Source organism: Alternaria hordeiaustralica (genome assembly GCF_023758085.1).
Source record: "Alternaria hordeiaustralica strain BMP 2776 chromosome Unknown scaffold_12, whole genome shotgun sequence".
Taxonomy (NCBI): Eukaryota; Fungi; Ascomycota; class Dothideomycetes; order Pleosporales; family Pleosporaceae; genus Alternaria; species Alternaria hordeiaustralica.
In genome coordinates, this window is record NW_026056784.1 from 672,387 (window position 1) to 687,674 (window position 15,288).

Consider the following 15,288-nt stretch of genomic DNA (forward strand, 5'->3'; position numbering starts at 1 on the left):
AGGCCAGCAGGCGATGAATGACAATGGGGAAGGAGCCTCGAACCAATACAGTATCCTATACGGCAATCGAAATGACTTCCTCGAGGTGTATACGGTCTCGAATTTCGCGACAGCACTACCTTTCCGAGAAGGTGGAGATGCAAATGTCGAGGAAAGCCAGTGGCATACAATACCTGCGATGCCATCAGCACCTGAGCCTGCGCTGATATTACGCAATATGGCAGGCGGGGCAAGACTGCCATTCGAATGCCCAAGCTGCGACAGGACATTTGACAAACCAGGTGAACTCAGGTAATCAATGCCCGCACTTCAACCAAACATTCTTTAACATCCCCTTAGAAGCCATCGCTACCGTATACACGACCGCCGCTATACATGCGAACTATGCAACAGCAAGGTCTTCGGTCTAGCAGCAGACTTGAAGCGTCATAAGAAGAGTGTGCACCAACAGCATCTGGACAGTGATGAAACATACCAGTGCACCATCCCCGGCTGCTCTACACCCAACAAGATATTTCGACGGAAAGACAACTTCAACAGACACGTGAAAGTATGTCGTAGACGGATTGGAAAGGGGAGAGCGGAAGAGCGTGTAGAATCTGAAGTCCAGGAGGAATGAGGCAAGTAATGCCATGTGCCGGTTTTCCTGAGAAGAGTAAAAGTCTGTCTCAACTTTTGTCCATTAGCCAACATTCAACTTGCAGAACACAGTCCAGAGAAAGCGCAAGTGAAGAGTAGGAATATGGGTATTTAACGTTTCGCGCACAATTATCGAATACAACATCCATCCCCAGCATAACCTCCACTCGTAAGATCTCATAGCGGCGACAGCAGCGGCGGCACATAGCGCTGCCCATAGCCCATGCATTCAGCGTCCCGACATCTCTATACCCACACATCCAAATGTACAACAGCGCAACCTTTCTTCTTCGGGAAGAGGAAAAAGCCGGCGCCTCATCTGTCCCTTCTCTTCTCTTGCCTTCCTCAATCTATACCCTAATCTCGTTCTTCGTTCGTTGTGCTTACGGGTCAACATCTGCCCCATGTGTCCTGCGGTCTCTCTGATGGGAAAAAACAAATGCCTACAACGCCCGTTTCGCGCACACCTCTTTTTTCTCAGGGTGGTGGAACTATGCAACTTCGATGCGGTCGGATAAGGAGAGGAAGCGACGACCATGATGTTCCAGGCGTCATCGCTGAAGGAGATGTAGGGGGGCTGGCATGTATGAAGCCTAAGACAGCACGCCGGAAAACGCCACGCAGGAAGAAGAAATCGGCCTCGGGAAAATAATCTCCTGGGAAAACATCATCTACGGCAAGGGAACTCGTTGGAAGAAAGGGCGTTTTGTGTGGGCGTGACGTGAAAGAAGGCGTGCGAGCGGAAAAGGGTGAGGAAAGGAGAGCAGGCATCTCAAGTATTGCTGATGATGACTCTGGCGCCTTCTTTACCCAACACACCCCTCTCTTTCGCCTTGGGACTCCTGTCCCGGCCCTTTTTGCGACTGAGGAAGCCGAGCATTCCGGAGGGTTTCTCAGCTTGGGCATCTTTCTGTACGAGGGCGGAACTTTGGTTAGCCATCTCAGTCCAAGAACCGGTCTCGTTGAGAACTACCTGTACGCCTCCGCTGGTGCTGATGCTGCGTTGCGAGCCTCGCTGGCGGTTGTTCATCGGGCGGGAGAAGGAGGGGGTGGGGACTTCGGAGCCGTCGTTGGGGAAATAGTCGACGTGCTCGCCACGTTGCGAGGTGGGTGAGCCGGTGTTGGCGGTCTGGTTCAGTATGTTGGTTGCAAGGGGAGGGCTGCCGTTGGGAGATTGCGTCGATCGGCCAGTAGCGGCGGAGCGTGTGGGATGGAGTTCTGCGTCCTGGGGATTGTTCGCAACTGGGCGACCCCAGGGATCTACTGACGGTGTGGGGGGTTGATCCGGTGCGCTTTGGTTGCTCGTCCTTGAGCCGCCGACAGAATCTTGAGGATCTACGACTGCGACGGCGGCAGGCGTTCGTTGGTCACCAGCGGTGGTGTAGTTGAAGGGCTCGAAGAGGGTCTCAATCATCCTGTGCAGCTCTTCAGCCCTGATCTCCTGCTCGGTCGCATCGTCCTTGAGCGCCTCTCTAGGCTTCTGTCTCCGCGCTCTTGCCTCAAGCGGTGCTTCTTCCAACAACAGCTCCTCCAGGTCGTAGGTGGCATCGAAGTTGGTCTTGTCGCTCGACGGGATAAAGACGGGCGGAATCTCTTTGCGCTCTAACGCGATGAAATCGATGGGGCGGAAGAAGGGGTTGTCTGTGAAGGACTCGAATCCGATGGCGCCTATGCGCTTTGTCCTGTTCTTCTCCAAGAGCGAGCTAATGGCATGTAGACAGGGCATGGATACGGGCGGACTGGTAACGGGGTATGTGGGCTCTCCCTTGGAGATCTTGGCGGCGAGAGAGTCGTGGCTGCTAGCCTCGAAGGGTCGCTTGTTGTAGATGCACTCGTAGAAGAGCACACCCAGTGACCACCAGTCGACCTCGCACGAGTATCCTTTGCCTTCGTAGACCTCGGGCGCAAGATAGGCGAGCGTGCCGGACTTGCTCGTCAGCGGCTTGGTGGGGACAAAGTCGGAAGCGACGTTCTGGGGACGTTAGTGATGGCCAGAGACATGATGAGGACCGAGCTTACGAAATCTGCCAGATGGACATGACCTTCGGAATCCAACAGCACGTTGTCTGGCTTGATATCCCTGTGTACGATGCCCTGCTGGTGGATGTAGCGCACAGCGCAGCCTAACTGGGCTATCCAGAAGCGCACAGCCTCCTCTGTAAATGTCTTTCGCGAGATGTGGAAGCGCAGGTCACCGCCATTCATTAGATCGACCACGATATATCTGCCCTTGTCAGCCGCGTGCTAACTCATCGCTGGGGGGTATGACGTACAGGTATTCGATGTCCTGGAAGCTGTAGCGCAAGTTGCAGAGGAAGGGGTGGTTCAGGTGCTCGAGCATGCGCCGCTCGCGAATGATGTTGCGGACGCTCTCCGAGCGTACGACTGTGACACGACGTCAGCTCGAGTAGGGCTGGGAGGATGCACAGGGCATGGAGACGAACCTTCATCTTTGCGTATGTACTTGAGCGCAAAGGTGAGACCTGTGTCTTTGCGCTCGACAATGCGCACCTTGCCGAATGCGCCCTTGCCGACGACTCGCAGCAGCCGGAAGTGGTTGAGGTTTACTGATGGTGTTAGTCTGATGCCCTTCTCTTCACTACGCATCCACCTATGCGTCTCTCATCTAGGACGCACCTTGGTCGGTAAAGACGACGGGCTTGCCGTTGCTCTGACCCATTGGATGCTTCTATGGCAGACTGCCTGGAGAGTGGAATGCGTGTCTAGTAATGCATCAGGCGACTGGGAAAGCTGGCCGGGGGGATCGGGTGGGGACGGGGCCGTGGTTGCGGGCGGCGGTGGGCAGGAGGGCAGGCTTGGGCGGGCGGGTAGTCGGGGATTATTAAGGCAGAAGCAACAGGTGTCGGACTCGTGATGGCAGTGAGCAGCACGTCGAAAGGAGGGCCCGACAGGATTGAAGAGGCACGTTTCGCAGGCGTGGCCCTTAGCGTCGGCAGGAACTAGCATGGGTAACACGTTTGAGTCGCATCCTTGCTTTCACACGAGTGGCTATCAAAGGCGACCGAACCCCCCCAGAGCTAAGCGTCGACGCTCCCTAGAGTCATGGCCTGCCAGCCACACCACAACGCCTGGCCGCACGATAATCGAGCGCCATGGCATGTCTAGATTTAGGGCTGGCCTTATTGGGGTACAGCTGCAGCACGCAACAATCCCCCCGTCTGCCATGTGCAGTCCACCCGTCTCCCACGCGGAGCTGTCACGGGACGGGCACTCTATCTGAGCCCAAGGTTTCCGGGGTGGAGCGAGACGGACGTCGTCGTCTTGCTCTGCTCCCGTCTGATCTGCACTACCTAGCTAAGCTCGGACACGTGCTGAAACACATCTTCAACCACAGGGACGCTGCGCAGTCATAGCACGCGATGCATTTGTCCGGCGTTCGTGACAATTTCCTTCTGCAACCATCTCGTCGATGCTGGCAGCAAACGGCCCTCTCGCCGATGTTAGCCTGTCTACAGCCTTCATCGTCGTTGACAGACCCCAGAGAGCCCTCGCGGAGCCGGCGCCGATTGGCGTCTCCTAGTTTCTTCTTTCTAGACCCGCTTTCTTCTACTAGGTAACAACGTAGAACCGTGCCACGGGCGACCACCTCTGCCTCCAGCCAGCTGCGGGTACTCAAGCCGCCGAGTCCACTCCACGTCAAACGGAATTGCTTTGGCATCCTTCGCGCAGCCTCGACGAAAAGTCCAAGAGAACAAACAGTCGCCAAGATGATCAGATACGTGCACCCTAGCAATGCAGGCGGGGAGAGTAGGAGCCAGTGCTCACATGCAGACCTCGACGAAGAGCGGCGGCGCATTGTATAAACTTTCAAATCTCTCCTCTATGGCCTAGGCGTAATAGTCTTGGCAGCCCCTCGCGCCTTCTCCGGGACTGACTCTCACTTCTCACTCCTCGCGACGAACACCACGGCCTCATTGTCATAGCATTCTTGTTCTCGGGACCTTCTGAGTCGACATGCATAAATCCCTGTCCACCACCGCTCCGGCCCGAACAGTTCCTCCCACTGACATAATGTTGCACGACACCTCATCAACCGTGGGCACAGACAACAGACCCTTTCGCGGATGCACTCCGCTGCAGTTGCACGTGTCTGTTCGCGTGCGCGTAGGGACAAAGTTTCGGCTGACTACACCCACACCAGGCTAAAGAGGTCGCGTTCTAGAAGACTTCCGCTTCCTCCGAACGTGCAGCAATGTGGACACAACCACGCGGCTACTGCGTGCTTCATGCAGCCAGGTGGGTTTCTTCAGCCTCGTCAGTCCCTATTGCTGCAGTGCGCCCACCCTAGTGCTGTCTCCAAATCACCTTTGGATCCGGCTACAGTTGTGGCTCATTTCCCTAGACGCATACACCTCGTGTCGGTACCTTAATGCCAGGGCAACCCTTCGAACGCCCATCCTGCTTGCATGCGGCACAGCAAACTCCTGACGCAGCCCCCTTATGCGTTGGCAGCCAATCTTCGAGCAACGGTATTCTACCCACAGCTTCCCCGTTCCCAAGGCCTTGTTGCTGGTTTCGCACCCGCGAAGCAGTCCAATGTCTGTCCAGTCAGTGGTGTTACGGCTATCGATCGCTGCTATCCAGCGTCTTGGGATCCAGCCCTACGGAAATGCGCTCGGGCGGCACAACCAAGTCGAATACCACGAACATCAGGATCACGATGAGCTACCTCCTCTGCAACTCTCGCTTAATACAAGGATCCATTAATCTGCAACAGGCGGGCGTCAAGAGCCCCTTGGTGGTCCTCCGTTGCCTTCATTGGCTGGACCTACATCCCGCAATGCTGACTACCGAATGCATCACATCCGGAAACTCCAGTCTTGTACTAGCGCTATTATGCATCTGAGGACCACCCACAGGATGTGAAGCACTTATCTTCGACATTCCAGCTGAGCTCTCTCTGCGAGCAGTGCTTTTGCCTATTCTTAGCGCTATCGGAACCAGAGCCTGTTTGCACGGACTACATATAAGAGTGTGTGGCGTTTGAATAACGTCCAGCGCAGAGTGGTCCTGCAATGCCTGGACTCATGCTGCGGAGAAGATGCTGAAAGCCTTCTCTCCAGAACCAAATTGGGGGAGTCGATTATGTCGCCATTAACGTGGCTGAAAAGCCTGACGAAAACTGTCTTCACATCCCTACATCGCTTAGGTGCAATACCTCCACTTCATGCACGTAAGCTATGGATATCCCAGCACGCACGAGTTTGGGGTGTGCAGATGATTTCTTGTACCACGATAGTATGCGTGGTCCAGGACGGGAAAACTCGTGCTGATCGCTGTATTGACGGGCAAAAGAATCGATGATTGTGGCTTGCATGTACCCCGGAAAACTGCCAGAAAAGAGTCAAGGCCGGTATTGATGAGATGATCGCCCATACCCTGTCCATATTCTCATAAGTGGAGCACACCGCCAACGTGATCACGAGTACACCATGCAAGGGAAAGATTGGACAGATATCTGCAGCTTGCACCGGGGTGGAGCATGTAGATCAAGGAATTAACGTAGGCTTCTACAGTCTATCATACCAGGTGATTGTTCTTCCCCTTGAACAGGAGTGATCTATTCTCGTCCCGACTACGATCCGCCACCATACGGCATCGCACTTTGAGCAATACATCGAGGTCAAAAGGGTCTTCAGCAACTTGCTGTAAACAACTATGGGCAACCACTTTGATAGCCTTGTAACAGTCACCCAACATCTAGAACACGCTCGCACTCCAACGATAGGTGGCAAAATCAGGACGACGTACTCTTAGGGGCCGATCGTTTCCTAGACAATAGCACGAACACAGATGGTTGGTCCATCAGGAACTCCAGGCAATCTCCTTCATCAAGCCTATCTGTACCGATGAGAAAGCAGGATCAACGAATCATCATTGACGAAGACTTAAGCAAGAAAAGATTAGTTGATAAACGACAAACCATCACCTTTCCTGACCCATACTCGACGAGTAAAAGGTCAAGAACCAACAATACGCAGCTTTACCTTATAGTCCACGACTCAAGGGTTCCTGTGTCACAACAAGTAGTCTACAAGTGATTTCAACCCCCTAGAACTCATGTCGTAGAGTAAGTGTGGGACTGACATTACCTACATGTCGCATCGATGGTAATCAGCGGAAAAGTATCTGCATGCAGAAATACCCAACGAATACAAAGAAGGAAATAACAGCAACGAGGAAGAGCAAACCAGCGATGGTTTCAAGGATGGCGTTTGATGCATCGAGGGCAGGAGTGGCGTGCCGGCTCTGCGCAGGTATTGTCGTCTTGCAGCCGAGATGCAGTGGTGTAGGCAGAGGAAGACGGAACAAGTGATGCGATGTGAATGAGGGCCCAGACTCAAACTCAGGCAGCAACCGCGGTGATCAACTTATCAGCCCACCAATATACACACCCAAAGTCCCTCGCGAAAAGACTTCAAGTTCGAGCGCGAAGCCCACAAGAATCAGGCAGCATGCGAGATGGTTGTTTTGTCTGCCCGCGAACAGGCTAACTGTGCCGTTGGTTGTTTTACGGCATATGTGTGCAGAAGATGAGGGAAGGAACAGATAGTGTTCTTGTTTACAGGCTGGGGCTCTTTTGCTACTGAGCCAGTCACTTGACTGGCTTCTGGTCTCGAACACTCTCCATGCGAGAACGGACGCACTGTGGACTTGGTATAGTGGTGTGTAGCGAGCGCAGTCGGATCTGCATGGACCCGCGTAGACCCAGCTACCACCAGCATCTCCGCTGCGAAGAGCGTGAGTCTATGAGGGGCGAAGGAAGGCGGTAGCGACTCACCGTGTTTTGAACGGAGTGTGAAGCCATTGTGCCAGGTCTATTGGCTTGCTCGTATATGGGGTTTATGTCCACCACAACACGGCTTTCGCTGATCTTATGGAAGCTATCTTGATGTGACTTCTACCGAATAGAGTACAGCCTCACTCATGCACGTCACAAAAAGAGAAGTATGTTCCATGCAGGTGTCGACATCCTCCAGTCGAGGCATCATCGACATCAAGTCCCACTAGATCTCACTCGTTCTGGCGATCGAACAGGAAGGAGGCAGAATGAGGGCGAAGAAGAAAGACACATAACCACAACCACAACCACCACCACCCGGGTTATCATCGGGTAAACCCCCAACACTCCACATACTCTCAGCCCTAGCTAGCCCGATATCAGCCAGCTGTGCGGCACGTGCCGTGCATGGCGATCTGCCGATTCCCAACTATGAAAGTATTGGACGGAAGAATACTTCCTCGAGCGCCCCAGTGGCGATTCTAGAAGAAGCTGAAGGTGTCGTGCATGAAGGATATCGTAGATCGGGTGCTGATCGACGGGCACCCATGGAGGTTGCCTTTGCTTTTTTAAGGCAGCATACTATGAGTTTGGTATAGCTTCGCAAAAGCAAGGGTTTGACTATACTCTGGGGATAAGTGTTTTGGTGTTGCTGATGTCTAGTGTAGCGTTGTACTACGGGCTGCTGTGCGAGATGCCATGTGGTGTGTGAGTAACATGGATGAACCTGTGGATAGCTACAGAAGTCTGTTTACGATAAGCTACACATGCTGACCCTTGCCATATCATATCCATAGTGACTTTAGGCGTACCAAACTTGATGCTGTATGTAGCTTTCCGTGCTTGTGAGGAATACGAGGTTCGGGTAGTACGGCGCATGCGGACATGGATTCGGCTGTATGCGCAGTCAATAGAAGCTGGAAAGAAGGTGAGTCGATCAGATAGCGCAGTTCGCGGCGTTGAAATCGCATAGATTGTAGCCAAACTGTACCATCTTTCTTTTATATTGATGTGCAGTGCGGTGATATACGAGCATCTGGTCGCGGTCGAGTCGAGCATGCAGATGGCGTAAGCAGGCATATACGTTGTACGACGTACAGTCGAGGTCTGCGGAAGAAGGTCTGTCTGAGATTGTCTGGATGCAAGCCTTGACGAGACCTTCGTATACCCAAACATCTCCAGATCGTCGAGGAACCTTTCCAACGTACCTGGGCGGGGCGGATGCGACGGGGTCGGCCGGAGCGGCGCGAAGCGTAATCCGGTTGTTTGCATTAGACGTTGTTGTCCGATTCCTTTGAAGTCAGTCTTGCAAGAAATCCTTGAGGCCGGCAACGAGCAATGTGGTAGACTCGGTGGGTGGGTTGATGCACTCCTCATCCGGCTATGAGAATGAGGTATATTCACCCTCTTGTTGCTCTTCCTGTCGACACCAAGAAAACCTTCGTCACTGCCTCCAGGGTCGGTTTCCCGCTGTTGTCTTGACTACGACTAACGCGGTGGTGATGTTCATCTCGCTCCAGTCGACAAGTAGAATTTTAAACGAGGATTTGATGACACTGAAGATGGATGAACCCTTTTCCGCATGTCGAGGTCGCGTTGCTTCCATATTTGGTGCAGGTTCCTGTCAAAGGTGTCATAGATACGAAGACAAGCTCTGCTGTACCGTTCGCTTCCACCAACACCCAATGAGTACCTGTGAGTTACCCTCGCTACCATTTGATATGTGAACTGCGAGACCAGTGAGTCTTCTTATCCTGGCGATGACCTGGCTCGCTGTCATTTGTATCGACCTTCACAGGCTAGGCAGGCGAAAGCATCTGGCCCAAGGCAATCAGGCCGCCTAAGTGGAGTATCAGACCATAGACCTCCATTGAAGGTGTGGCGCATTGTTCCTATAGACTTCAATCCATAATGAAATCGTTGGAGGCACTTTCACCTAGATGGGTTGTTGAGGGTACGAGGTTGGTGGTGGCCGGGGTCTGCTTAGTGTTCGTGCTTTCCGATCCTCGGTTCGACCCGAACACGTCGCGACTGCCCAGCACCACTTCGAGCAATACACGATGCACTCAACCAGCAACTTCAGCCCCTCACGCCATGAACGGGGCAGAAACACGGATATACGGTGAATCGCATACGCTGGGCCAGCTCCCCACGCCTTCCTCGACGCCCGAACCGGACGATGTGGCACCTCCGAGTGGCCGCCGCGCCCATGAAGCCAAAAGCGAGGAACCGCTGCAGAACATGACGAATGGCGCCAAAGCCGAGCCAAACAGCGCAATCAGCTCCAGTGCGCCGAGCAGGAGGCCCAGCGTACACGAAGAGGCCATTCTCTCCGACACCAGCGAGAAGATACGGCCTATCAAGCGGCCTGGAGACGGGCGGCGGAGGAGCAGCGTTTCCGAGCACGAGAAGATTCTCAAACTCAGTCCTCGCCAGATCCAGGAACTCACGAGCGAGCCTGCGAGCATTCCCATCCGAGCAGCCACGCCGATTCTCGAAGACGAGCTGGAAGACGCCACGCCGCTGGAAGATGGCGATGACCAGGGCAGCAACAAGCTCTTGGGTGTTGTGCTAGAGCGACCGGTGGAGCTGAATGGCGAGGCGAAGAGAGAGAAGGGATCAAGAGGGCGGGGTGGGCCGCGAGAGAAAGAAGTCGTCCTGATCAAGACACCTGCAACTGAACTGCGCAACGGCCGCCCGGTGCTTTCCTCACGATCCGTCACTACGCCCTCGCTCCCACGAAGGACCACGTCAAGGTCGCGATCACGCACACACAACCAGACACAAGAGACTGAGGATCGGAGGCATGGCAGGCATGTTCCTCCACCCTTGAGTCTGGACCACAGAGATGGCACGTCCAAGGGCCATGACCGACACAAGGAGACGCGCGAGATACGTGAGCAGGTCTCTCCGACACAAATCGCCCTCCCGCTGCCGCCAATGTCGATGCCTACCTTTCTCTCCCTAGAACTCTCTGCGAGTCGTCCCTCTCCATTGTACATATACCGCCCAGCGACGACAGACTTTCCATACGAAACATCCGAGATCAAGTACGAGCGCTTGCTCAACTTCCTGAGGATACCGCTGAAGATCGAGGGCATACTTGGATTTGGAGCGCTAGCTTGTCTGGACGCATGGATGCACGTCTTGACAATCCTGCCCCTTCGCTTTCTGCTCGCCATCGCCATTCTTGTCAAATGGTGGGGTTCAGTCATCGTGAAGGAGTTTCGCGATCTTTGGGCTTTTGTGTACGATGGCCTTCCTCGCCTTTGGCAGCGCAGAAAGCAGACCGATGGCCCTACACCATTACCAACACCAGCCGAGGAGGTGCCTCCGTCCATGTCACGGAAGCCATCTTCCTCAACTGTTCCCTCAGCCAACGCCACAGCTAGGCAGAATCCTCAGATGTCGACGACTTTCAAGTTTCCAGACATGAACGAGCTCAGGGCGCGCCGGCCTCGAAACTCCCGATTCCGTCACCGCCGTACCAAGTCCACGCCTTCTACACTACAACCCAGCCACAAAGCAGACATACTGAAAGGTCTACTGGTCATTGCCAGCTGCTTCGTCTTGATGCGCTTCGACGCGAGTCGCATGTATCATGGCATTCGTGGACAGTCAGCTATCAAGCTGTACGTCATCTACAACGTCCTCGAGGTCTGTGATCGCCTGCTCTCAGCCGTCGGTCAAGATGTGCTGGAATGCCTCTTTTCTCGCGAGACGCTAGACCGTAATCCCGACGGCAGGAGCAAGGTCCTCCGTCCATTTGGAATGTTCGCACTTGCACTGGTATACACTGTCGCTCATGCTACCGCGCTGTTCTACCAAGTGATAACGCTGAACGTGGCCGTCAACTCCTATTCCAACGCACTACTGACGCTCTTGATGTCCAACCAGTTCGTCGAAATCAAGGGCACGGTGTTCAAGAAATTTGAGAAGGAGAACCTTTTCCAGATCACCTGCGCAGATATCGTAGAGCGCTTCCAGCTCTGGCTTATGCTTCTCATCATTGCAATGCGCAACGTCGTCGAAGTTGGTGGATTGAGCATTCAAAGCAGCGACACCTCTTGGACAGCCATGTTCACAGGTTCTGCCAACGTTTCTTCTGCGACCTCGTTCAAGGCTACGAGTATCATACCTATGAGCTTTACTATCTTTCCAAAGTACATTGCACAGGTACTCAATCCGTTCCTGCTGGTGTTGGGTAGCGAGATGTTTGTCGATTGGCTGAAGCATGCGTACATTACCAAGTTCAATCAGTACAAGCCAGAGGTGTATAGCAAGTTCTTTGACGTTCTGGCAAAGGACTACTATTCTAATGTAAGCCGTCAAATCCTAGTATACTTTGCTAGCTAACACTTCACAGGCTTTTGCTGACGCGGACTTGACACGACGTCTTGGTCTGCCAGTTATACCACTGTCATGCCTCTTCATACGTGCTGCCATCCAAACCTACCACATGTTCATTGCGATGCACATGCCGCCCCCCCTCCACACCACATCAACATCCCTCTCTTCGGACCCGACATCCTCCCCCACAACGACCGCAGCACTAGCCCACATCGACCACGTCTTCCGCCGCGCCCTAGGTCGCTCCTCCTTCGGTGCCGGCATCCCCTCCCAAGCCTGGTACAATCCATTCTCCTACACGCTCGACGACCTCATCGCCGGCTCCACCATGCTCATCGTCTTCCTCGTCGGCTACCTCATCTTCCTCGCTTTCAAACTCATTCTCGGTATGCTCCTCCTATCTGTCAGCCGTAAACGGTACCACGGTATGCAGGAGCGAGAGAAGATGAACGTGGAAACAGGGGGTAAGAGAATTGGGGGCTGGGGCGTTGTAGACGTCGATGAGGAGAAGAGGAAGGTGATTTACGATGACGACCCTGAGACGCTGAAGAGGTTGAGGGAGAGAGATGAGAAAAGTAGGAAGAAGGAGGCGGAGGAGAGGGAGAGAGGGACAAGTTTTGGGCATGTTAGTCGGTATGCTATGGTTGCCAAGAGGATTTGGTGATGTAGGGTAAATGCATGTTGTATATTATCAACTGATCGAAATATTGTTCAAGACTTTCTCCCTACCTACGCCAAGTCACTGCTGCTGGAGAGCACTTCGCAACGATACCTTGATCTGGGTGAGGGGCTGCTTACCAGCGGGAAGTCCTGCCGAGGTTAGATGATTGGTGCATCACGCTAGCGGCACGACTTCCATCCGTAACGGCCGCAACGGCCGCAACATCCCCAATAGCATATATACATCGATCACAAGCTTTATCATTGGAGATCCGCCATCTTAAAATCAACGCACTAGATCAGCGTTGCCTGCTGACCCTTCGAACACCGATCTGACACTTTCGCCACACCCAACACACGTCAAACCTCTCCATCCAACCAAGATGACCAACCAACCCAATCCCCCACAAAAGCCGTTCATGGAGCAACTGGCCCTACGCCAAACCGGCAAAAACGAATTCGAAATGGTCAACCTACCACAGAAAATGGGCAATCCACTAGACATTGCCTACGGCGGCTACACCATCGCCGTAGCCTGCAAAGCAGCCTGTCTCACCGTACCAGATGGCTACAACCTCTACTCCCTCCAAGGAAACTACCTAGGTCCAGCATACACCGACAGACCTCTCCGCGCCAGCGTACGAGTTGTACGCCAAACCCGGACCTTTGCAACGCGCCAAGTCGAAGTAAGCCAAACGACCACTCCCAAAGAAGGACAAAAAGAAGAAAGCAGAATATGCCTCCTCGCAACCGCCGATTTCATAATCAGTTCACCCACATCCCTCCTATCCTACTCCCAATCCCACACCCACCCAAACTGGCGCGACTGTCCTACACCGGAGGCGGCCTTCACCGCGCTCGTAGAGAAAGGCACGGTCCCATTAAAGCTGAAGCAAGCCCACGAAAAGGGCTTCAATCTAATCTCCCACTTCTACGACCAACGCCTCGTCCCAGACAGCGTCTTCACCCAGAACCTCTACGGCATCGCCGCCTCAGCACCGCACACCCAAGACACGCTCGCGCCATCGGAGCGCAGCACCGCGGACTGGATCCGCAGCAGAGAACATCTCCCTACTGCTACCGACAACATGACGTCCCTGACCTTCCTCATGGATCTAGGCATCGCGTTCCTGCCCTTGTCGTTCAATCATATGTGGTTTGGGGATGCGAGTGCGGTGTCTAGTTTGGATTTCTCCTTGAGGCTGTTTGTGGATACGGAGGAGTTGAAATTGGATGAGGGGTGGTTGCTGAGGGAGTTGAGGTGTAAGGTAGCGGGGGAGGGGAGGAGTTTTGGCGAGGGTTGGGTTTGGGATGAGGGGGGGAGGTGTGTGGCACATATGACGCAGCAGTGTATTTTGAGGCCGTTGGCAAAGAAGAAGGGGGAGGGGAAGGAGAAGGAGAAAGGGAAGTTGTGAGATGGGAAATAAGTTGGGGAGATTGCATGTAAGTTGAAATTTCTTAGATCTATGGATGGATATACTGTGCACGTTTACGTCGCGTGTTTTACACTCAATTTTCCTTCAAGTAATCATAAGACAATGAATCTTGGAAAGAACGGCATGGCCATTGCTCAGACGTGCCGTCGGTTGTCTCGATAAGCTCATCAGCACTACCCCAGGCCGTCCCGCAACGTTAGAGATATATCTGGGTGGGCAATCGGACCGACGGATCTGTGCGGAGGGAAGACGCAATAGTAAGCCGGACCCCTTCATGTCCCCGACTTTGAATGCTACGACATATATAGGTTCTCACGTCTCGGCGATGTTGGAAAATCCAGCGGTTTGATCCTGAATTCGTTTCCTGTCTCGCTGCACTCAGCGGTTCGGGTAAGAATATCGCCATGTCGATTCTTCGGTAGCTGTCTCGACGAGCTGCACGGCATACGACCGGTGGGAATTGACGAACGTCTGAGTAAGGATGCTACCGTTATATAGGATTCAATGTCGCACTCTTGGCCATCTTGTTGTATCGCGATAAGTTGGGCAACAGCTGGTCGCACTGATTATGTTGAATCGCTGCCTGAGGCCCTGCTGCAAGGAAGTCGTCAGATCGTTGAGGAATATCTGGCGTCTGCAGATAAGAGGCCAAGTACTGACTGAACCTATCGCAAGTCCAGTAGCTCGATCGATGGCTTGATGACTGCCTAGATGACTGTGAGTGGCATAATATTACCCGGGGCGTAACATGCCAGCGCTGACCGGCATAAAGCAGTCGTAAGATGCACACCGTTTAAACGGCATACAACGAGCTCGAAAAAGCGCGCACAGTCAGCAGTACATACCAACAACATACCGCGCGCGCATTTGAGGTATATGTCGACAGACCAGCCCCCGGCGATCGGAAAGGCCAAGATCCGCTATCCTCGCCGTATCCCGGGGACCAACGACCTCACAGACCCTCTCTTGCGGCACGACGATAAGCAGCCGCAGTCAGCAGTGGAGATTCCAGAATCAGTATCGAGAAGCAACGGGACCCGGAAGCCTTTTGAACCATCACCGTGCCGCGCACATGGCAGGTGTCAGGGTAGGGCTGAACGTCTTCCGGTCCCACGGAAGACGCTACATCCGCCGCCGAATCGCGCTAGAAAGATGGTGCAAGCACAAACACCCGGGCAACCTTGAAAAGCCACCACAACACCACGAAACGGCAGGTCGAACCGGATGCAGCACCAACACCGAGCAGATGGCCACGCAACCACTCCGGGGGCTGGATCCACTCTGCCTTCACCCTGAATCTCGCGATCTGCGATTTTCGTCCGCTGTGCTTGTGCGAGGGAGGGGTCTGGGGCTCTTTCGTTTGGGAGGGGCGTACCGGGGTGCGTTTGATTGGCGCAGTAT

General features: G+C 53.9%; 3 protein-coding genes across 3 annotated transcripts; 2 read left to right on the forward strand and 1 right to left on the reverse strand.

The window, feature by feature from the left end:
• Nucleotides 1–1,411: 1,411 nt before the first annotated feature.
• J4E84_006485 (uncharacterized protein) lies at nt 1,412–3,319 on the reverse strand (the record flags this gene model as incomplete). The annotated part of the gene is made up of 5 exons (XM_049389074.1): nt 1,412–2,611; nt 2,659–2,863; nt 2,913–3,024; nt 3,084–3,206; nt 3,277–3,319. 5 exons carry the CDS (start codon nt 3,317–3,319, stop codon nt 1,412–1,414), a joined length of 1,683 nt encoding a protein of 560 aa, XP_049243348.1.
• A 6,216-nt stretch (nt 3,320–9,535) lies between these two features.
• On the forward strand, nt 9,536–12,455 carry J4E84_006486 (uncharacterized protein; the record flags this gene model as incomplete). Its single annotated transcript, XM_049389075.1, has 2 exons — nt 9,536–11,713; nt 11,808–12,455. The coding sequence occupies 2 exons, from the start codon at nt 9,536–9,538 to the stop codon at nt 12,453–12,455; spliced, it is 2,826 nt and encodes a 941-aa protein (XP_049243349.1).
• Nucleotides 12,456–12,834: 379 nt separating this feature from the next.
• J4E84_006487 (uncharacterized protein) lies at nt 12,835–13,866 on the forward strand (the record flags this gene model as incomplete). Its single annotated transcript, XM_049389076.1, has 1 exon — nt 12,835–13,866. The coding sequence occupies one exon, from the start codon at nt 12,835–12,837 to the stop codon at nt 13,864–13,866; it is 1,032 nt and encodes a 343-aa protein (XP_049243350.1).
• Between the last annotated feature and the right edge of the window lie 1,422 nt (nt 13,867–15,288).